This window comes from Pogona vitticeps, chromosome 1, assembly GCF_051106095.1.
Source record: "Pogona vitticeps strain Pit_001003342236 chromosome 1, PviZW2.1, whole genome shotgun sequence".
Taxonomy (NCBI): Eukaryota; Metazoa; Chordata; class Lepidosauria; order Squamata; family Agamidae; genus Pogona; species Pogona vitticeps.
The window spans coordinates 190,190,351-190,214,858 of NC_135783.1; the positions used below are offsets into that span (position 1 = coordinate 190,190,351).

At 40.4% G+C, this 24,508-nt stretch overlaps 1 protein-coding gene across 5 annotated transcripts in view; it reads right to left on the reverse strand.

Annotated features, from left to right (window-relative positions):
* The window catches only part of MYO1B (myosin IB), a 158,155-nt gene that overhangs the window by 29,834 nt on the left and 103,813 nt on the right, over nt 1-24,508 (reverse strand). For all 5 annotated transcript variants that reach the window (XR_013545163.1, XM_072979647.2, XM_072979668.2 and 2 more), the window contains exons 8-19: nt 21,478-21,576; nt 21,176-21,279; nt 18,852-18,999; nt 18,035-18,153; nt 16,923-17,009; nt 16,636-16,701; nt 13,285-13,389; nt 10,423-10,485; nt 5,533-5,733; nt 4,838-5,064; nt 2,858-3,058; nt 891-984 (exon numbers count right to left, since the gene is read on the reverse strand). Coding sequence is in view for 4 of the 5 variants with exons in the window: in XM_072979647.2 (XP_072835748.2) it covers nt 891-984; nt 2,858-3,058; nt 4,838-5,064; nt 5,533-5,733; nt 10,423-10,485; nt 13,285-13,389; nt 16,636-16,701; nt 16,923-17,009; nt 18,035-18,153; nt 18,852-18,999; nt 21,176-21,279; nt 21,478-21,576 (1,514 nt within the window). In the remaining variant the exon portion in view is untranslated. The remainder of the gene's footprint in view (nt 1-890; nt 985-2,857; nt 3,059-4,837; nt 5,065-5,532; nt 5,734-10,422; nt 10,486-13,284; nt 13,390-16,635; nt 16,702-16,922; nt 17,010-18,034; nt 18,154-18,851; nt 19,000-21,175; nt 21,280-21,477; nt 21,577-24,508) is intronic.

Consider the following 24,508-nt stretch of genomic DNA (forward strand, 5'->3'; position numbering starts at 1 on the left):
CTCCGACTCAGCTAAGAATCTTCCCCACTAGCTTTCGAAATACCAAATTTCCTGCAGTTTAATTAACAGTATATGCAGCAGAGTAAGTGGTAGACGTTAAATGTGATTAAATGGCCTGTACAGTTTTTGACTGCAGGTAGAAATATAACATTTTAATATCTTCACATTAAAAAAAACCCCTTCTCACAACAGGGAATAGCACAGAGGGAATAGGTTGAGCTGGAACCGATATGCAATGTACATGGGAGAGTATGTGAATTTTCTGCTTGCAGGCCAAACTAGTCCAGTTCATTTCATCAACCTGTCAGCAGTATATGCAGATCAGTTTTATTACTTCTTCTCATACGAAAATCAAAAGGGCAGAATATCAGTTTAATATAAACAGATTTTACAGTTCAGGTCCACCGAACAGTTGTTCTGAGGGAATGTATGCTGTTACGTAGGTTACTAGGTGGTATATCACTGTAACTGAAGAACATGCTGTTCTATTAACTGCTCTCCTGTTATTTTACAATTGTGCAAGAAAAGAGAAAAAAAACCTAGCCCTTCATTGCTTAGTAGACTGAATTTCTCCTTGGTCAGAATATAACTCTAGCATCTTGCAAGAGCAAAACATGAAGCAGAGCAGGGGTCGTCAACTTCTGGTCCGCGGCCCGGTGCTGGTCTGTGGGCTTGCTGGAACTGGGCCACGGAGATGGAGCTCCACTCCCCCCACACGCATGCGTGGTGGGCATGTCACACTCATGCAGGGGGTGTGTGTCACACTCGTGTGGGGGAACTTGCTCCCCCCAGCCGGTTCACGGCCCCAAAAAGGTTGGGGACCACTGAATTAGAGGACAGATTTTAATTGACATTTCTTTGTCATAACCAAGATGTATTGGTTCACATACTGTTCTTGGGTTGCGGATGAATATCTTCGATCTACCCATGGAAAATTCTTCATTAGGAACCTCCAGCTCATTGAACAGGACTTCTACACCAGCTCTGTAAAACAAAAAATGACAAGCAGTTATCCATATCGTAAAACCAGATCTCTTGATGCATGCGGCATTAAAAACATATTGTAAAAACAACATATTAAAAAGGTATCTTTTTTTGGGGGAAGGGAGAACAATAATGGTTATTTCTTCAGTTTACAAAACATGTGTAACCAAATGTGAAAATGTTATGCAAATCAAATACAAATAAGTTTATTTCAGTCATATGACCTATACAGAAAAAAAAGTGTACAGTAAAAACAACGAGAAGGACTACAGGGAGATTAGTTGTTGTTGCTGCTGTTGTTTAGTCGTTAAGTCATGTCCGACTCTTCGTGACCCCATGAGGATGCCAGGCCCTCCTGTCTTCCACTGCCTCCCGGAGTTTGGTCAAATTCATGATGGTCACTTCAGTGACACTGTCCAACCATCTCGTCCTCTGTCGTCCCCTTCTCCTCTTGCCTTCACATTTTCCCAACATCAGGGTCTTTTCCAGGGAATCTTCTCTTCTCATGAGATGGCCAAAGTATTGGAGCCTCAGCTTCAGGATCTGTCCTTCCAGGGAGCAATCAGGGTTTATTTCTTTCAAAATGGTTTGTTCTATTTGCAGTCCAGGGGACTCTCAAGAGTCTCCTCCAGCACCACAATTCAAAAGCATCAATTTTTTGGCGTTCAGCCTTCTTTATGGCCAGCTCTCACATCCATACATCACTACTGGAAAAACCACAGCTTTGACTATTCGGACCTTTGTCGGCAAGGTGATGTTAGGCAAATCAACAAATGTCTGCTGTGATCAAGTGATTAAAGATTAAAGAATTACAACCAGATTGTGAAACTGTCAACGTTGGGAGTGTTCTATGCTTTAATAAGGAATGCTTGAAGAATTCAGTATTTGTGAATTCCTGAAAAATATCCTGATCTGTACATCACAGAATATATATTGTTTAAATCCATATATAGAATGTATTGCTTCAAATTTTGCAGATAAACATACAAAATGGAATAAAATGACTGGTACAACCAAGCAAAATTAACAGACTATCCCTAATTGCAATACCCTTTACAATATTCAAAAGCACGTGTGCAGTCATAGAATGAAGCAAAATTAAAAGTATAATTGGGAAAGGCTATAAAGATCTTGAACAAACTTTCAAAACAATTCAGCTTGAAGTGGAAAGAGGCAGAATAGAAAGAGTGAACCAAGTTTTAACAGATGCTTGGTCCATTATTGTGCATATATTCAGCAAAGTTAAAACTTCCAAAGGAAAAACACTACACAACATGTGCAGAATGTGATCACTGCACGATCCAGCAATAACTTTGATCCTTTGGACCTTGCACCTGGCACTCATATACAAATGGTTCCTCTGGGCAGCGAGGAAGAGAGACCACAATTTTGCATACCTCGTCCAACTCTTAGTAGGAACCTCTCTGGCAACATGCAAAACTATGGGTTGTCTTCTAGGACAATGGCATTATGGTCTGTCCTCCTTGAACATTCCAGCATCAATTGAAGGGCTAAAAAGCAGAGCAACTCTGCCCTCTGCATGGGTAAGTTGTTTGAACTGGTCTCCTCAGTCAACGAAAGTGTCACTGCCAGTTGCTTAGCTGTAGTTAAGGAATGTGGCTTGAGATATTTCTCTTTCTCCTTTCTCTGAGGTACATTAATTATTTTCCCTTGATCCTAACTGTGAGTTCAGTAGAATTCTGTCCCTGGAGCAGCAACATCAATCATGGTTAGAGGTCGTCGGCACTCACACATAACCCAGCCTCCAAAACCAGGAGTTCATGTAGGAAAGAAAAAGCATGCAATGCCAGAAATTTATCCCCCCACTGCTTAATTAATCAATCAGGACATAAACACTGTTAATAACTCTCACCTGGCAGGGCCCTTCCAGTGCGGCCACGTCTGTTTGCAAAGCATTTTGTACCTTTCCAAGCAAGGCTCATAAAGCTGCCTGAATGCATAACCCGCCCTTCTGACACGGACATTTTCTAGCAGACCCAGGTATCGAACCTGATGACAAACTAAAGCATCATTGAAGATATGTGCTGCTTTTTTGTCATTGGGTTTAATGCACCTGCAAATAACAGAATATGTGCTTAGAATATTGCATGATCATATCTGTTATACAATTTTTAAAAAAAAACACTCATTTTTTTTTCAGCACTTATACTTAGGCCACCATAAATATTCAGCAGGATTCTGATCAGTATTTTAAAAACCCAAGAAAATGAAGAGTACAGTAATATGATTTGGATTTAGACTTTGCCTCAGCTTGTGGCACAATCAGCCTGTGATTGGAAAGGAGCATGAAGATGGTAATTTTAGCATTGCCCTCTGCAAATCGGAGAGTGAGTGAAGCACTCTGCTGGGGCGTCAGAGCAGCAGGAGCAGGATGGCTGGGGAGGCATGACGACTTCCCTCTTGCCAGTGATGTTCTCCCTAGATCAGAAATCTTCTCTACTTATGTCTGAATTCATCCAAATAAACTGTACATTTTACAACGTGACAAATTCAGGCGAATAAATTTCAAAATATTTGAGAACCATACACTCATGTCTCACTACTCACCATTAACCGTTCCAAAAGTCATTCTTCCTCACATTACATTAATAAGTGCATAATAATTATGGGGCATAATCATTATCATGGTGATGTACCTTGTTCCCACCTCACAAAAATAAGACTTAACCTGAAAATAAGCCCTAGTATGATTTTTCAGGATGCTCGTAATATAAGCCCTACCCCTAAAATAAGCCCCAGTTAAGTGACACCCCGCCCTCCACCCTTGTGCAGCATTGTTGCTGCACAATGCTGCACAAGGGTGGAGCATATATATAACTTTACAGCTGTACAACCTCATTCTAAGTGCACAAGCATGTCGGGAGAAGAAAGGCGGCACTGCTTGTCTGTACACTGAGAGTTGGTAGTAAAGCAAAGCAAAGCGTGCTGCTTATATACCGCCCCATAGCGCTTTGAGCACTCTCCGGGCAGTTTACAATTTAATTATACAGGCTACACATTGCCCCCCCCCCCCCCGCGAGCTGGGTACTCATTTTACTGACCTCGGAAGGGTAGATGGCTGAGTCAACCTTGAGTAGTAGGAAACCACAAAGCTTTTGGGAAACTGCCAAATAACTAAAGAACTCCTCCAGAAGTCCCCCAATTTCAACACAGTTTAGACAATCAAACACTCTTGTGGTTGATTCATCAGCCTTGGAGGACATGATCCAACGCACATGTTGAGGTAGATATAGACCGTTAACTATTATAGATTTAATCAAAGCTAAGCTCCAGTGCTAAATGCATCTGCCAATTCATGATGCTCTACTGAGGCATTAATTGTTGAAAATTGGAAGCATCAGATGACGAGTGACAAGATTAAGTTACAAGAGCATTCCATCAGTCTATTAATTACAAAGTCAATAACTTCATCTCTAAATAATACTCGGAGATATCCAAGAAACAGCACTGGTAACATTGGCACAACGTAAAAGGCTTGATTATTTCTAATTATTAAAAAAATGTAACTCACACTATAGCTATAGAAAGGTAACAGAAGACAGGTGCAACAAAAACTTCATGTCAAATGAGTGCCTAGCATGCATGCTTTGAACACTCACTTTGGAGGGTTTTTTATAATGGTACAGTGAGGTGCGAGTATACAAGAGAATATTTAATACTCATGGCCCAGAGGTTTCAGTGTAGTTTCAAAAATCCCTTTCAGGGTGCCTTTTCTCATGCTAAAACTCCTACAACCAAAATGATTCTTCTACTTTCTGATATGTCCCCTTGAATCCCCATCTACCTTAAAGAACCTGAGAATAGTGAGTTTGTTTAATTTCTTGAACTTTACCTGATGTAATTGGGATTTTTTGTTTGCAAGTTCTTCATCAGCGTCGCCACAGAAGCTTTAAATTGTGACCCTGCTGTTGGGGGTCTCTTTAAATTAATCTTGGCGGGGTTTCCTTCAGGGAACAATGCTTTAATGAGGGAGTGGTTGGCCTTCCACATGGCTTGGGAGAGGTCACGGTAAAGCAGATCATTGTTTTTGTCAACAAATCCTTCTACCTGGTACATTACCTGAAAGGAGAGAGCAATAGTCTCAGAAAGCAAGAGGTAACCCATCCGGGGGGAAGGGGACAGCTTTAAGAAAAATAAAACAGCCATCAAGAGCAAATTGCCACCCAGAATCCATCATGAAAAAGGAAAGGAAAAGAAACATCAAAAACAAAATTGTTTACCCTGCCAAATTTTCTTTTCCTAAGTTCTTTATTAAGTCAACTATTTCCAAAACCACTCTTTTCAGCCCAAAGTATGGCATGAAAGGTGCTATTGCATTACAATTTGGCTTAACTCTTCAGCTCCATAACTATTTCAGCAAAGACCACGGAATCAAAGCTAGGGAGGCATGGGGGGGTCTACCTTGTGTAAACATATTACTGCTTGTGATCTTGATGTGCATCTTTTTTAAAATTTCAAGAACAGCCACGTTTTTCGATGTCCAAACCTGGAATGGAAGCTACCTGCATACATAAAAAGGCCCATTACCTTTCCAGCATAATGCTGAATTCTGAAGCAGCTGTGCGGCAGAGATGTGTCATTCAAGAAACGTGCACATTTACTCATTCTGCTCTCAAAGTGTTGGTGAGTAGCACAGATCTGGTTCAATTTTTCTAGGAAGGTATCATCTGTAACTGCTCCTGGCCTCAGGCATTCCTCATCCAACATAGCTAGAATTCCGTTCTGATTCTGTGATGTAACAAAACAGTTTATTTCATTATTTCAGCAGAAATATAATATACAGTATGTCACTTACAGTTCAAACAATAACATGTGGAAGGCCAGATTAGAAGAGTTGAAACCCTGCTTATCTTTTTGCCATTTTTGTTATAAATGCCTAAACATCTCTCTCTCTCTCTCTCTCTCTCTCACACACACACACACACACACACACATAAAAGGAGAAAAACCAGAGTCCACTGTTTAACAGGAGAGGCCCTTTCTTTAAATACAGAAGGTACCAGATCCAATCTATGGCATCTCCAATTATAAGCAGCACCTGGTAGCGTTGAACAGAAAGTACAGTGGTGCCTCGCATAGCGATCGCTCCGTTTAGCGACGAAAACGCTTTGCGACACATTTTTTGTGATTGCAAAAGCAATTGCTTTGCGATTTCAAAAGCAATCGCTTTGCGATGTTCCCTATGGGGGAATTTCGCTTTGCGATGACCAATCATCACAAAGCGACCATTTTCGGCCAGCTGATCGGCGGTTTCAAAATGGCCACCGGGGAAAAAACATGGCCGCCCGCTGTTTTCTGGGACGGATTCCTCGCTTAAGAGGCACCAGAAATGGCCGCGCTATGGAGGATCTTCGCTGAACGGTGAGTTTTAAGCCCATAGGAACGCATTAATTGCATTTTAATGCGTTTCTATGGGCTTTTTTATTTCGCATTGCGACGTTTTCATTCTGCAGCGATTTTTGCGGAACAAATTAATGCCGCAATGCGAGGCACCACTGTATTCTGTCCAAGAAGCTGGAAACCTAGTGCTCACTGAAGCAGTTAATACTAGGCTAGATGGGCCTAGTGGTGTATAGTAATATTTAGAAGTGCAGATGCTTATCATAGCACTCCTCCCAGCCATACACTGGAGAAGAACACAAAAACACAGATGGACATGTTAAGCCATATTAACAAACCGGTGCTGCTAGTCTCCTTCATCAGAAACAGGTAGCTCACAGTATGCTAGTGTTGGAAAAGAGTCACCCACTCTGCTGTGAGGACAGGAGCTAAGTTCAGAAAACAGGAAAGTGGAACTACTGGCACACAGTGTCATCATCCTTACCAATCAACCACTAGCACACTCTGAGGCACTTCAACTCTGCAAGTTCTACCTCACAGTAGAACTGCACACAGTATCCACAGTTTCACCTATCCATAGTCTGAAAATTTTAAAAAAATATTTGAAAGAAAAAAAATCCAGAAAAAACTGTTTTCACATGTATTGCCAGAATCAGCCACTAGAGGGACTCAGACACCATGTTATGAATACCTGTTAGTGAAGAATACATAACATGGTGTCTGGTAATGCATGTAAAAATTTTTTCCTGTTTTTTTTTTTTTTTGCCTTTTACCATGCTTTATAAAGAGTTTGTGTTTGCTATTATCCACAGTTTTCAGTATCTACAGGGGCTTAGAAGCAATCCCCAGAGGATCGGAGGGGTCCTACTGTATGAACACACTCAGTTCAAGGTCCCTTCAAGTATGTGCCAAATGGAAACTAAAAAATGGGAATAATGCTGAGAGAACAAGGTGGAAATTGTTACCAGTTTTCTCCTGCAGCCTATTTTAATGGCCCATTTCCATCCATGTTGGAAATACTTAGCATCTTCCTTTCCATCCATTCAAAGATTTTCACAAAGTGAATGATTTCAATAGAGACAGAAGAATTTCAAGAGGAAAAAAAGAGCTTCCCATGATTAAAAAGGGCCTCTACAGCTCAAGAAACAGCCAACACCCAGCAGGCAATAATTCCTCGCAAGAAGTTATGAATTTTACTACTATTATTATGCTTGCTCAGTTAAAAACTCAGTGGAATATGCTGCAGAGAAACATCTGCAGAGACAATTTTTGTTCTCAGCATCCGCAGTAAAAAAAAAATAGAACTGGAAGATAGGACTCTGAGAGCTGAAAGCACTGGTTTTAGCTTAGAAGAAGCACCAACCTTACATTTGAGATAACATGTCCTATTTTAGGGAGAGCAGGAATAAGGAGAGGCCTGAGACCAGCTCTTAAATACTTACAAGATCACTGGATACATATTTACCCCGCTCTTGAAGCAGCTGTGTAATGGATGATCTGGAAGGTACTCATCATGACAGTTTCTATAACCAGTCCTCCCCCATAAGAAGTGTCCAAAATGGATGCAGGTAGATGAGTCCAGATTAACATATTGTGGATTTTGTGGTAAAGTTTGATTGCCCATTCAACAACAAACCACCCTTAAATACATTTCATTACAACTGGAATACAGTCGTGCCTCGCTTAACAATTGCCTCGCTTAACGAGGAAATCGCTTGACGATTAGGTTTTGCGATCACAAATGGGGAAAATCCGCTTCATGATGATCGGTTCCCCGCCTCGGGAACCGCTTTTCGCATTACGATGATCTAAAACAGATGATCGCTGGGTTTCAAAATGGCCACCGGGTGAACAAAATGGCCCCCCGCTGTTTTCTAGGACAGATTCCTTGCTTTACAGGCAGCAAAAATGGGTGCCCCTATGGAGGATCTTTGCTGGATGTTGAGTTTTCAGCCCATTGGAACGCACTGAAGGGTTTTCAATGCGTTTCAATGGGCTTTTTTATTTAGCTTAACGAGGATTTCGTTTTCCAGCGATTTCACTGGAACAGATTATCCTCATTAAGCGAGGCACCACTGTAATGTGCAGCAATATAATGTTCCTGGGAAAATCAATTTCTCCCTCAGCTAGCTAGTGGGATGTCTGAGGTTAGGGATGGGCCATTCACATTCAAACTGAAGACCAGAATGTTGTGGTTTCCTTTGTATAATACTGTAATTCATGTTATTTCACTGACTGACAAAAGACAGCCTCTAAAACACAAATGGTTTGTTTTTACAAAAGGTACACAAAAGTTTTGTGTTTCTTTCACCTTCCCTCTTTTGTGCAACCTTTCTTTTCCGTTTTATATGTCAAATCACCTCAGAAATATTCAATCCAATAAGACCATGAGGGCCATCAGTAGCCAATCAGAACGTCCAGGGACAGCAGGAATTTTGAATCTACAAAAGGGCCAGGAACTCAGTGAGAAGTGCTCTTTTCGCTTCAGTCATCACTGTGTGTTAGGCTGATGACTGGCCTGAACCTTCATTTTGAATCCTTTCCTTTCTTCTTCTTTTTCTTCTTCTTCTTCTTCTTCTTCTTCTTCTTCTTCGCTTTATTTCTGGGAGGATTTCCCCCCATTTCATTGAATTATTTTGCTGTCTATGCCAGCATGCCTTCTTCAGATTATTTTTTAACAACATTCTTCCCAGATTTATTTGGGGATTCCCTCTTTCCTTTCTCAAATTACTTCTGCTGCTGCCTGCTGGACTCAAGAAGAGAAGAGAAGGCATCAAGTGGGGAGTAGGAAAATCTCCCATAGTCTAATAGCTTTGGTTGTGGGGGGCTTTGATTGAATTGTTTGCCTTTATTTGCTTGCTAGTTTTCTTGGTTTTTTTCTTTGGTAAAGAGAACTTGTATGCTTTTTATTATACTATTTTTAATCTGTATTTGTGTGAAGGAGGGAGGGGAAGGATTGTTTTCCCTGTTTGGTTTTTTTCTTACATTTTTTAAAAAATTGGTTAACTTACTGTCTATTTAAGTTATATATTGTGGTGGTTTTTCGGGGGACTGTTTCATGTTGTTGTTGGTTGAGTTGGAGTGGGCCAAGCAGCCAAGGCCACGTCCTCACCTTTTGATTACTGTGCTGCCCAAAGCGTCTTGTTGTGCTGGGTAGTTGGCATTGAACCCATACTGTTGTTTTGAATGTGATGATATACACTAGTTTCTGTTCCAAATAAACATTCATTACAGATCTCTTTGCACTCCGTTCTGAACAGGAACACAAGCAACAACACTCTTTCTGTAACGATCTTGAGAGCAGACTCGCACACGCAGCAACTGAGAAACTACCTCCTTGTTTGTCAACTTCTAGATTTTTTCTTGTTTGTACTAAATCTACATGGGCAGGCCTCCTTCCCAGGCTTGGTTGGGAGGGAGGGAATCTCATCACTGACTCTGCCCTCATGGTTCCTTCAGCGCACCACTGGGAACATAACATAGAGGAGTAGTTCACACATCACACCATTCTTTACCATAATTCTAAAATAAAGGAGGCCATCTTAGAAACAGATCACTCAAGGAGGAGAATAACAACAACGACAGGAGCACCTGACAGGAAACTGACAAGATCTGTAACACCAAATTGTTTGTTCACTGCTAGAGATGAATTAAGGAATTTATATATTTATAAGGTTGAGATATTACTATTGGCAAAGACTGTACTTTACTGCACATCAACGGGGAGCAAAGCTGTTAAGCTTCCAATAAGAAATTCAGCTGCAATTCAAAATAAGACAAATCATTTGAGGAGAAAATTGCCATCTTGATCTCTCCATTCCCACCTGCCCAAACATGCACTTTGCAGGTTGAAACGCCGTTCTAGCTTTCGCACTCTTGCTAAGGAATGAATGGAACCGTAAGAAAGTGGGAAGAGGCAATAACAGATGCTCCCTGCAACTTCTTGTTTTCTTTGAAATATATAGTGAAAGTAAAAGCAACAGTAATTCTTTATGACTGACAACCTCTCTAATATTAGCAGAATAAGAAAATTCCAGAAAAGGCCACCAATGTTTACTTCTTGTAACCACGACTTACATTTTCTATTAGGTCACAAATTATAGCATTGTTGAAGTATTCAATGTGGGTCCATTCAATACCCTAGAAAAATAAAATACAGAAACTGAGAAGAGAAATAACAACCAAAATTACTCTTCACTCATCACAGAGACCTGCAGAACTACCTCAAGCATGAAGTTAAATCCCACTTAGTTTCCAGGAATTAAGAGGGCCAAACCTTTCAATTCTTATTTAATAATTTTTTTTCAAGGAAGACACAAGGGGAGATAGTAAAAATGTTACAGCAAGCAGAACACTGTCAAATTGATTGTTTAACTGGGATTGACTGACAATTGTATGGGGGATGTATAGCATATAGATAAATGTTTATGAATGGAATCACAAAATGAATGATCTATATGGTTCCTGGCTGGAAATAACGTACTCTGTTTTGTACATATGGGTGTGTGTAAGAGAGAATAAGTCAATCAGAGGTGTGAATTTTTCGTGTCGTTGGATAGTGCTATCACTTCAAGTTTGGAAGTTAGAACGAAAGTGGTCTGTTAATGAAGACATTGAGAATAGAAGTGTGGTTTTGTCAGTAGTTTTGTCAAAACAGGTAACTGTCTATGAATAAGAAATGCCAGGTGCTTCAAATTCTAAAGAAGAAAGTAAAGCCTAATCGTTATAGCCTGTAAAAATAGAGAGCATGAAGCATTGTTCTTGGAGTCATTCTTTCCAGTCTGTTTGTGGAACCTTTTTATTTCTTTTGTGTTATTTTTAAAATAAAACTCCCTTTGGTTTATAAACCCTGCTTAATATCTTATAGCTAGCAATCCCAAGATATTACACTGCAGGTCATTGCTATGTGACATGGTTCATTTTGTACCACCAAGTAAACAAAACTGCACTTCGCCAAAAGGTACTTAATTTTAAAAAAGAGGTGCAAAGTCAGCCCTTAGCTGAGGCAAAGTTTATAGCAGCCATGTAAAAGGAACCACTGAATGTTTGATAAGAATATTCCAAGAGAAGGATACCCTGTTCCCAGGTTTAAACAGCGACCCCAAACGTAGTACAGGAATCTGGGAGTGCTTTTCATTTGGGCGGATGGAGCAAGACGTCTCCATGGACTGGGTCAAGGCTGGCACGGCTCACAGATACACAGAAAGGTGGGGGTGAAAGTCATATTAAAATTCCGATAATTGCTTTGAACTACATTCAAAGGGCCAATGTAGTTCAAAGGAAAAGGAAGAAATTTTGTTTGTGTCTGTTTCTCTTTTTTCCTGTCTCTCTCTCTCTTTGCAACCCCCCACCCCACCCCCATTGCAATGATTATTTGGGGCCTTAGTATTTGGTAAAAAAAAAAAAAAAGGCAAGACCTAGTAATGATGTTGAAGGGAAATGAGTGTCCTTGAATGACTGCCAGATTAGCTTTCCATTCCATTCCCTCAATCTGTGTCAATTTCCCATGCACTTAACTGAAACAGAGCCAAATCCTTTTAGCGCAAAGCCTTGGGTCAATAAATGCTCTGCACATCTTGGGAGTATTTCTGAGGAAACGACAATTTCACCTCAAAAAGCCCAGAGACTTTTCTGATTTTAATCTTCATGTACAGGAGGAGAGAAATTAAATGTAAATGACATCACACCAGCTGTAAGCCAGTGAGTCAGGGATCAAGTCCTGGTGGGACACAGTGCCATCCAACTGAATACCACAGTCCACAGGCATCATCCCAACTCCCTCCCCAGTCTCTGGTCATGGTTCTGCTCCCAATGTACTGATCAGGCAGTAGGTCAGCACTAGGGAAACCAAGAGAGGCAAATCAAAGTTTTTCAACAGTACAGGGGCACCTGGCATGAAAGAGTGCATTTATGTTTTCAACAGTTCCAAACTCATTTCCCCCTGCCTCTCACCATGCACTCTGTGGTCAAGATCCTGTGGCTTAGTGTAGTTAATGCACAAGTAGAGTTGGCCCATTGAATTAACAGAACTTATGGAGAAGCCAACTCACCAAATACACACCGATTCAAGGGGCCTATTCTAGCTGCAACAGTATTTCAGACGCTGAACTATGAATTGACTTGCCATTCCACAAGTAACTTCATGGGTCTACCAAGAGAATTCTAGCATTTGTATATAAATCCGTGGCCTAACTATTTTGCTCCACGTATCTGAGGAAGTGGATTGTGATCTATAAAAGCTCACATTGAACTGAATCTGTTGACTGTTTCCAGCACCACATGCTTTTGTTTTCATTTTTGTTTTGTTATGCAAGCTTTCTCCAAGTATCCAGTCAATTCTTACAGGAGAGTATCATCTGCGTCCAACCCAGACCTGTTAATTCTCCATATGCAGCCCTGGGGTAGCAATCTGGATTGACGACCTGGTTTTGCCCCAGTTGCACCTAAAGGCCGGTGAGCCTAGATCAGGACTTCTGCAAACTGCTGCTGCTGCACGGGCCATTTAGGGCATTTCTACCTTAATAAAGTCACACTCATATGCTTTTAGCAGATTTATTAGTGGCAATGCTGTACCAGAATAAAATACTGTACATGTGTAATTTTTGGGTGTAGGAGCCTACTCCAGAAATCCTTCTGTCTAAAAGGACATCCTTGCCAACAAGAATATCTTTGCCAACAGGAGTAGAGATTTCTCTTTTGCTTTATTCTGTGGCCTTTCAAGCATGTATTTGGTTTCAGGGCTACTAACACTCATATCCCATTAACAGCATGTCAATATTGTAGCTCAGCTTTATACCTGACAAGGTCATCACTACCAGCAAGGAAAAAACACATTAAAAGCTGTTAAAGGCAAACAGCAACAAGAATACTTCTTGCATGACAGGCCTGGATTGCTGGCTATCAGCAGCACCATAAACCCAGGAAACAAAAGGGCCCTACCTCTCGTATGTATTCTTCTTGCTCTTCTTTTAAGGTAAGCTCAATGAAGATCTGTTGTAGCTTCTCGTTGCAGTAGTTAATAATGAACTGCTCAAAACTGTTCTCCTGTGAATCAAAAACAGACAAATGGTCATATAGGGTGGAGGGTGTGCAGCAAATCCATCCAACAGGGGTTGGCCCCACAGAGCAAATCCCTGCTTTGGAGGATTGATTCTCGCGGATGGACTAAAGCAGGGGATTAAAGGGTTACCTCCTCATGCACACACCTGCACTGTTGCAGATTATGGTTGGCATTTGTGTTTCCCTCCTTGTTTTATCTTCATTTTTTTTAATGGCAACTTAGGCACAAAGTTGTAATTAAAATATGCATATTTATCTCTATATACTTCATCACACACACACACAGCGAGAGAGAGAGAGAGACAGACAGACAGACAGACACAGAGGCTGAAATCATGTTGTCTAGCAGAGAGTAAGCCCAGTTGGGATTTGGTAAGTCACCTCCTCCACAGGTTTCATTGATTCAAAATTCCTACTTTAGTTCTGATTTACTTTAATGTCGTAAGCTGCAACCAGAGTAGGCCCATTTGAATCTATAGGATACGAAGGAGTTGACCAAACCTCCACTACTCTAGCGCAACGTACTATATTAAGCAACAGGGTTTCACCCAATGAATCAGAAAGGGGTTGTACGTATTGATATTCATGCTCTTGGTCTTTGATTAAAAGCAGAGCAAAGGATGGGAAAGAGCTACGAGAAGCAACAAGAAATATTTTGGATGTGATGGTCAAAAGACTCTCCACCTATAAGGAGTTAGGCCTTAAAACATACAGAACTAAACTATATTGAAAGAAAGGATATTTCCTATGGCAGAAACCAGATAAAGCTAGACTCCATGATTCATAAGGTCCCTTCGAGCTCTGCAGATCTCAGATGACAACAACGATGATGATGATGATACATAGCACAATTGCCTCAGGTAAAAGTAAATTTACCTGACATTTCCCCTTGATTAGGACTGCAAGCAACATTTCCATTCCAAATTAAATATATTCTTAATAATAAAAAACTAGGATTCTTCAAAGGTCATTGGAATGAAACTCTATACAAATAAATACATCAATTAAAAATTCTGAGATATATTTAATATGCACTCATTACATTAATTTCCAGAGGGAGAGCCATGTAAGTGTGTAATTTGTGGCAGCAAAAACAACAAAGAGCCACGTGGCCCCTTAAAGGCAAGTCAATTAAAAGCTTTTATGGACCGCCACCCACTGCATTTAAAGAAAGGGTTGCAATTCACAAACGCTTGTGCCAAATAAAACATATCGGGTGAGAATCTTCCAATATTTCTGCATGCAACATTAATCACACAAGCTCTTTATACCATATGGTGGCCTGTCTCCTGTGCAACTGATTGCACGCCCAGCAGACAACTGGTCTCGTGACAGGCAAACGGCCAAATGACGCAAATTTATAATGTCATGCATACTAAGCACATGGATAATTTCAACAGGATTCTAGCTATCAGTCTTTGTTGGTTTTGCTGAACTGAATAGATTTGGAAACACTTTGGAATGGCTTATCTAGCTTGTTCTCCTATTGTATACCATGAGTAGAGAGAAACCTCGGGGGGGGGAATCACTTTGTATGTTGTCTACAATGTTTAATTCTTTAGGTTTATAAATGAAAACATTTAGAAGCTGCCTTTCTCTTAAAAACCAAACTTGAAAGCATCCTACAATACTTGTTTGAGAAAAGCACTACACAGGTCCAGAAATAAAGATGTGCTTTTTCATATTTTTTGCACTGAAAGGCCCAGAATTCCCCAAAAATAAATTTGGGAGGTGAAACCCACCAACACAGATCTTCAGACCACTACACTTGGAAAAGAAAAGAAAAACCACAACCACCACCAACAAAAGGCTTTTAGGTTATTCAGCTCTGATATTGTCACATAGAGCCTAATGGGTAGCAAAATCTTATTCCAGCAAAGAACTCTATTTAAAGTATGTCCAATTTCTAAAATCCTCCTTCCCATCCTATGCTATGGCCTATTTTAGTCCTCTTTTGTCACTGCTGTGCTACCCTACCGTCCTTTCCCTCTTGCTATGTTTCACATGTTTTATGGATGGTCCCTGCAGGTTTTTTTAAAATCCAGGACAGAGGAAAACAATTCCTTATAAACAAAACAACACAACATCATTAGGTTTTTAAACAAAGGCTGGGTAACCATTTGTCGGGGTGTTTTTCTGCACTGGTGGAATGAACTAAATGGGCCTTGTCATCCAACCCTATAATTCTATAGGGTCGTATAATGCCATGAATGCAAAGAAGCGGTGTGTCCTACCAACAAAGAAGTCATGACAGGCAGCCTGTAGCTGCTGCATTCGGTAGCTACCAAAGGTTTGCTATTATCAGTATAGCTGGTAGCTTTCATAGGATCAAGGGATGTACTAAAAATTAATAACCAAAAATATTTCATGAGATAAAAAAAATGAGTATGTCTAGAACCTCTTAAAAATATGGAGAAAAGGGAGGAGAAGAAAGTAACAAAACTAGGTTTTCTCATTAGCCTCTTTTTCATGATCAAGAATATCTGTGATTATAGCTTTATTTATTTATTTATTTATTTATTTATTTATTTATTTATTTATTTATTGGACTTATATACCGCCCCATAGTGCTACAAGCACTCTCCGGGCGGTTTACAATTTTTAATTATACAGGCTACACATTGCCCTCCCAGCAAGCTGGGTACTCATTTTACCGACCTCGGAAGGATGGAAGGCTGAGTCAACCTTGAGCCGGCTACCTGGGATTTGAACCCCAGGTCGTGAGCACAGTTTTGGCTGCAGTACAGCGTTTTAACCACTGCGCCATGAGGCTCTTGGAATACTGTATTTAGCTTTGGAATACTGTATTTAGTCTTGATCTAGTAATACCAATACAGCCACCTTGGCTCATCTGGGGATATCCTTCTGTAAGTGTTTGTGCCTAAGGTTAAGCAGATGATTACTACGGGTGCATCCTTAATAAAGGCACTACTACAAGCTATGTATGTCCTTCCTGTTTTGTATGTTTGCATCTATAGCCTCATCAGATAAAAATAATTATTTACTCTGGCCTTTTAACATTACAGCTGCTACTGTTGGACATTCAGTAGTTTAATGTGGTCCTGCCCTATCGACAACTCTCCCACCCCCACAACTCTAGGCTCTGGGAATATAGCCTTGCCTTGGAACATTACTGCTGAGACCATGTGGGTGGTGTAATATTATGACTAATATTATATTATTATACAATTTCTTACAACTAAACACAGAAATGCATTTATAAGACAGTACCTCAAAGATTTCAAAGCCATAAATGTCCAGAACTCCCATGACTTTCTTTCTTACTTTCGTTTGTGCCTTAAAAAAAACAATTCAAATAATTACTGAATGAAAGACAGTCATACTGCCCAATAATTTAAATGAATCAAATGTAATAGCATAAAAGGACAGAAAAGGTCAGCAATATGACACAAATGCATCTACTATTTATCGGCTAGCAACTCTGGTATTGCTGTGTCAGCCTATTTTATCTATCATTCTTATACATTCATATTATACTGAATTTCAGTAAACATTACCTTAATGCTCTCATTGATTCTGGTAACAAGCCAGGAGAACAGTCTACTGTAAAGATTCTTTGCCAGAGCATCCCGAGCATAGTAAGCCTTGAAAAAAGATATACGAGTACAATAAATATTTAGAACTTGTCTATGAGAGTTTCTGGCTGTGGCAGAAAATACCCCACCATCAAATGCGCTCTGTTTTCAGTGATAAATCTGGACAAGCACACATGCTCAGCAGAAGTTATAAAATGCATGGGAATTTCCCATTACAATATTAAAGTTGCCATCATTAAATCATTATTTTATTTATTTCACATAACTCATTTTCCTCATTCAATTCAATTCAATTCTTTATTTTACTTGAATTGAATTCAAGACACCCTCCAGGGAGTTTCCAAGTAATCTCAGACTCAAACCTGTATGGCTTCCACCAAAACCACTGGATTATATACCACCAGTGGCTACAGTCCAGACTGAGTTTTCAGTGTATTTATGTGCCGTATTGGGGGGGGGGGGGGGAGAAGGAAAATGTAAATCTCTTATACTGAAGTGCTGGCTAGGATAAACACTTGAAACAGAGCACAAGCCTGTGCTCCCTTCCCCACTTCACATTCATAGTCGGCAACGTGGGAGCCATTTCAGTAGGATGTGAGCCTACACTGTGGAGAATGTGTACATGAATAACTCTTGCCACATGAGCAAGGTCAATCATGGGGGGGTTCCTTCCCATGCAACTGTGGCTTTCTGGCAGGAAAGAAGAGTAGTGATCACTAGGGAAGACCCATGAAACGTGTGCCTTAACCAAGTGAAGGTGTTATTTGCATGTAATTCCTTCACAGGACTGTATCACACACAGCTCCGACACTGCTAGGTGCATGGAGTAAATTCAGGAAAATCAGACACAACTACAGAAGGCTGTTTTATACAACAGTCACAGACTGCAAAACTAGTTAAAGGTGCACAGACGCCCCTTCGGCAGGGAACTGGCTACCTACTTAGGAACCATCCGATACTCTTTCTTATTTCCCATAGAAAAATAATGGAAAAAAGATATCTCCTCCAAAAGTGTCCACAAAAGTTTCTTTCTCGATCCACATTTAACCACTTGTATAATAATATGGTGTTACCTGAGCCACGTTTAGGGTTGTGGAGACCTTTTCCTGCTTGGCTTCAACTGTACGGAAACTGAACGCTCGTTCCAACACGGACTGGTCAATGCCTGTCAACTCACATATTTCTTTCAGTTCTATGGATGTAAAGAAACCAAGCACAAAAATTATGGTGTTGTTTTCATATTGGTTGTATTAAATCAACCTTAAGTTCAGAGAATTTGTCCAAAATCCTATTGGTGCTCACATAAGGTTTGTGCAACTTGCCATGGCTAATTGCCAAGGTGCTGGGGTGCATCTGTGTTGTGTGCCCGACTGTGCCACTGAGGTGTGCCCAGGAAGCTCATCAATTTGCCGCAGCAAGCTACCCCCTTATGTGAACACCAGAAGGATTCAGTCACTATGTGTCACAGATAATATTCGAGTGAGTAGAAATAAGTGATTTGGGGAGTAAAGGGCACAATTATCTCTCGGTTCTAAGCATGACTAGCCAAGAAAAGCACCTCTTTGAGTTCAGCTGGAATTGCTGCTAAGTGTGCAGAAGAATACAACACAAGTAATACGTAAGTTGGCAGTAACTCAGAACTCAAAAATTTGAAGGACAAAAAGACCTATAAGGCAAACAAAATCATCTTACAATAATCAACATTTTTTTCACAGAATTCCAGTAACAATTATACATAAATATGTTTTTATTTTGTTTTAGAAACAAATTTAATAAATATGATGTTCATCTGCTCAGGCAATGAGTATCTTTACAATCAAAGCTTAAAAAATTTTTTTAAACCAGTCATTACTATGTAAATAATTTTTATTTACAGGAAAATGTTTTTACCATTTTTATCTTTGATTTTGCTTTCGTCTAAACCATTCACTCGAGATTCGGGTTTAAATTCAATGTTTCCCAATTTTAAGACAGCCGCAACAACTTCAAAAACGGATTGCGTCTCATGGTCCATAAATCCCACAATCTGCATGGCATTCTAAAAGATAGAAACCAAGTTTCATTTATCACATTTTTACTCTGCCTTCCTCCAAAATTATGTGAGACATTTTAGACTGAGAGGTTGCCAAATATATCTGAAAAGTTACAAAAGAAAATTCCTGGACAGCTAGACTTAAATCAAGGTATCTTTAGTCAGTCTAATTCTCTAATCATGGTATCTATTTACTATTTTCATCGACATGCCATTCTTCTGTTTGGGAACGCCTAGAATGGCATACATCATAGCTAAACGGGATATTAAAAATACATGAAACATATTTTCAAACAGCAAAAACAATTCATATAAGTGGTGGAAACAACCAATTTTTTATTTAAAAAACCCACCACACCCAAAGGTCCATCAAAACAATTCTGCCCAACATCTCCTTCCGAAATCCTTGCAAGGATACAATGTTTCATAGGGACTCAGGAAAAGAATTGCAGAACACAAGGGAAGCAACATGAAAGGATATTTTCCTCATACATGATACAATTGCCAGCTTCAAAAGGGCAGCCCGAGACAACCTCAGTTGGTTGCAGGGCCTAAGATGCATGGTGGTGGTCCAGATGTTACATTGGATCAAGCCACGTTGCATTTTAGGTCTCATAGTCAACACTAGAGATGGGCATGAACCAAAAATGACAACAAAACAAACAAACCCGAACCAGGAAGTTTGCGAAAAAAAAACTGCTGTTTTGTTGGTTGGGGTCAGTTTGAGTTCATAAAAACTGACGAACCAAAATGTTCTGAACCAATGAACCTTTAAAATAATTTAATGAACTTCCTGGTTTGTTTTTCCCCCACCCTCTTCCCACTGCAACCGTCGCCTCTCAACCTTATGCTGCCGCTTCCTCTTTCTCCTTCTCTGCTGCCGCCATTTTCAGAGGAAAATGGCCTGGGTTCCCTTCAGGGAACTGAGCCTGCTATCTCTGTGCATGTGCTACCTACCAGCGTACAAGCGTCGGCATGCACAGAGGCCAGGTAGGGAGCTGATGGGAGCAGTGGGAAGGAGGCAGGCGGGTGGCAGAGGGAGTGGAGGGTTGTTTCTCCCCGCCCCAGGCATGAACTTTTTTTCAAAAACAAAACGGTTCATGGTTCATTTTTTTTTTAAGTTTGGAAAGTTCATGGTTTGTGCCCATCTGTAGCCACCACCTTGAACTGAACCCAGAAAACCACTCCCAGGCAGTTCAATTGGTGCAGGATGGGTGTCACACAATTGTGGCAGGAGGCAGCTGCCAGTAGGGTTTACCACTTGAAGCTTCCAAATGATCTTCAAGGGCAACCCCATGTAGAGCCAATTACAATTGCTGAATATTGAGATTAGAAGATTAGCATCACTCCCATCTATCCTCTCCAGGGAAGGAGAACATTTCTGGACCAGATGGTAAAATGCTGACTTGGCCACAGATTCATATGGGTCAAATTAAGACACCCCTAAACTTGGTTTGCCAGAGGAATTTTCTTCTCCATTTACCACTGCAGAGGTGACAATGGGATTTCTCAGCTACCAAGTGACCAACTTCACCTGTGTCTTGTCTAGATCCTGCTTCAGTGCCTATGTTATCACTGAACTATACCATAGCTCCTCTTGCCAAATATACCATACACCGAGTTTAGAAAATGTGTCTTCCCCCTTGACTGGACTTTCTTCAGAAAGCCATTTAAGTCCTTTTTCTTCTTCTACAGAGGATGGACATTCTAATTGCCATTCCAACTTCGGATGTGGCAGCTCTAAACGACAATGACATGCTGCATTCAAGTTAGTCTCTTTTGTGTGATTTTCATAAGCACACATTTATTACAGATATTTATTTACTCTCTATGAGCCAGCGTTATAGGTAAGACCTTTCCCAAGATAGCTTCTACCGCATGATGAAAACAGCATCCGAGAGCAAATTTTGAGAGCAACATTTAAGAAACACCAGATTAAGAGCACCCTATCCATCCCCAGACTTGCTGACATCATGTCCACTGCAAGATCCACACAGCAGTGCAGCTGCCATTGCACGGTGCACAAGAGACGATGCTGAGCCTCCCGTTCACCAAGGAGAGTCTGACACCTTCCAAGAAGTGTGTTTTATTGACAAAAAGCTCTTATCGCTGGTTGAGAAGCAGGACTTCAAACCCAGGTTGAAAGAGGGCCCCTACTTAACAGGGAAGCAGCAGTTCTTACCCGGACTGTTCTGAAGTTTGCAGCGTCATCTACTCCATTTACTATTGCAGAGCCCAGGTTCAGGTAGTTGTATCGACTGAAATCCTTCTCCAGTTTAAGTTTTTCTAAGGAAACCAAAGCAAGTTAGACTAACAGCAACAATGTTTTCCTTCCTTTCCTGCTTTGATCAGCATGATGAACTATGGCTATTGTCCACATGTGCATTAAAAGCCCTCAGAAGTCACTGAAATAAATTAGCTAACTTACTTGGTTTCATACACAATTTTATTATAGACAAATACACTACTTGAAACTGGACTTACTGAGCAGATCTTCTGATCCTCCAGACAAGATCTGATAGAAAATGTGAAAATTCCTTTCACCTCTGGGTTGTTTAACAACACGGGACTTTTCCAAGAGATCTAGAAACAAGACATTACATGGTTATTTTTTCACCCCTCTAGTTTGCCTTTCAACTACCGCTGTTGGAACTGTATTACAACTAAGCTCAGAAACAAGTAATGCCTCAAAGGAGAGAGCTGGCACAAAAACATGGCTTGCTCTTAACTGCCTGAGCAAATTATAGGAGAGCGGAAGTGTTGCATAGTTGAGTGGGAATTTGAATCCAGACCTTCCCAGTTCTACCCTTGAAACTATGACATCACATTGACTACATCTATCCATGAAAGACATTTTCAACTGAATAATCAACACTTTCAGAGCAAACAGAATACATGTGCACCAAAACCTAATCACCTCATATTCCATTTAAATGGCCTTAGTGAGATTTATACAATCTAAAGAGAAACCACAATATCAAGGTCGATGCAAATGCCCATCCTCAGTAGAGGGACATCCCATGGCTACAGCTGTATCGATATTTTTGACAGAGAGAAAAGAGAGAGAAATGCTGGATACCTGGAGGATTAAGAACCCTCTGGCTGCAACATTAGAAAATGCTGTCCACACATACTGCTGCAGTTTAGGGTATTATATAAAAAGAGGTGCACAGAATGGAGTGTGGCCGGATAATCTCCATCCAATGACACCACTGTGAAAGGATATATTAAATATCAGAATCTGTTCTATAAACATACCTCTGGCGTTTTTCCATTACACAAAATTAATCTGCTGAAGTACGACTCGTGTACATTCAGCATCAAAATAAGGATTTGGACTAGGTTACTGTGGAAACCCTTCAAGGGGATTACCAGCTAGAATGAATACGGGCAGTACACACTTTACTGCTGCAACATCAGTCGGCTGAATGCAAACTTGTACACTATGTGTGCCTTCACCTTGCTTCTGAAATGTAGATTTCTTGTTCGAAGGAAGGGCTTATCCTCCACAGGCCTAACGCCTTGCCAATGCAACTTGTCCCTGTCAGACGACCGCTTTGTGTTACAAGCCATCAACGTTCAGAACAAGCAGCAGAACAATAAGGCTTATTAATATTTCAGTAAGTTAACCAATAGGGTTTTGTCTTCCTGTCGCCTGCCGCAATTAGGAAAGTATATACAGGCCTTTCCACAAAGGACGTTCCGAATGAAAGGACTCTTGTTCTTTCAGTGGAGAACAAGGCATGGAATTATAAAGGCACTGCAGGCAGTTTTATGGTTAAATAAAGATACTTGGAGATACACATAGACGCATGAATAGATGTATACAAGTAAGGCCTGGAGCAAGTAAAGCGTTATCCCATACCATATGTTACACCTCAGAAATCACCAATAAAAATAAGCAGCACGCAAGCATTTGAGTACACAATTTATTGTATCACACTGTTCACTATGGCAAAAGTATCCAATAAATATATATTTTAAAATAAGCCACAAAACCTTAAGAACTAGAGAATGCATTGAACCTACTACCACTCTACCATATGCCACAGAGCAGTATATTTTTGTAAAACTGGCATCAAGAGCCAGCAAAAAGAAAAACCATCTGAAAGCATCAAAAGACAAGGAAATTAAAATTCAAAACATAATACTGTTTAGTAAGCTTATCCACACACACAGTCCATTCCAGGGCAGCTACATTTGTGTCAAATCTGTTATGATCAAGAGGCAAAAGAGTCCAGGGAACTGATAGTGACTTGTGTGTACCTGCCTCTGATGTTTTTTATACCCACCAAAAAAATCATTTATGGGTTCTTAGCAGAGATGGAGGCATTTGTATTCACATACGAATACCCACACACACACAGGTGGAGATAACGAGGGTAGTTATTTATCAGAACAACACAGGGTATGTATCCACCTGTCCTGGCACGCCTGAGAGATTACCCTCAACCTTGTTACAGGGCTGACAAGAGCTTTCAGCCACCCTGCTTTCAGCTGAACCACCTGGAAACTGACTCAGTTGAAGGGAGGACAGTATGCTCACTGCACTAGTGATTTGTGAAGCCTGTACTTTTGATTTTGTTTTTCAGTTGAGACCTATGTGTTCTTGATAGTAATATTTACATTCCACAGCTAGGATCTCATCATGTATGCATTTTAGGGTCCTCTCCCCACCTCACACTATATGGAGGCTTACATGAAAAGATTAGATCTGATGATTGTGTATAACACACTCTGCAGCCTCAGATGTGTTTGTTAGAAACAGAAGTGCACTGGTTTTGTTTGTCTGCATGTTTTCAAGTCAAGATGTCCTACCTCACATAGATGATTGAATGCACGCGCACCCACACCCGCACACACACACACAGACACAGAGTTTATATGAGCACCACAAGCACTCTGGACAAAACCAGCTAAATTGGCAGAATGACCACAGATGAATGTATCTGACGTAAGTAAACTGCATTGCACCTAGTAATTTACTTAACAGCCTTACTGTTCAATCATTCCGCTCACTGCTTGCCTGCACAACTTCACTCCTTCTTTTAGTGTGACCACTTGGTAAAGGGGACTTACACTTATCTGCCTGCTTTTGCTAAACACTTACAGATCTCACATATAAAGGGAGCTGAGACCATCACAACTATTCTTATTTGGAACAAGATTCAACAGGGAGAACTAACACAGGCCTGGCTGCAATTACTCACCAGCCTCTAGAGATTTTAATTTAAACAATTTCCTCAACAGTTTGGTTGGTTCTGTCAAACGTACCAGTCACTCTCTCTGATTCATTTCAGGGCACTTTTTTTTTTTTTTTTAAAGAGGGAAGTTAAAGTAATTAACAATTTCCAAGACAAACATTCACAGCACTGTCCTTACAGAAATTTTCCAGAAAGTAGTTCTAAGCAGGAAACAAGATATTTACTATAACAAGCCATTTTCTTTGAAATAGAGATTGGGTTACATGCGCTTGGAGATCCCTAACATATGGCACAACTCACAGAGAGCAGAA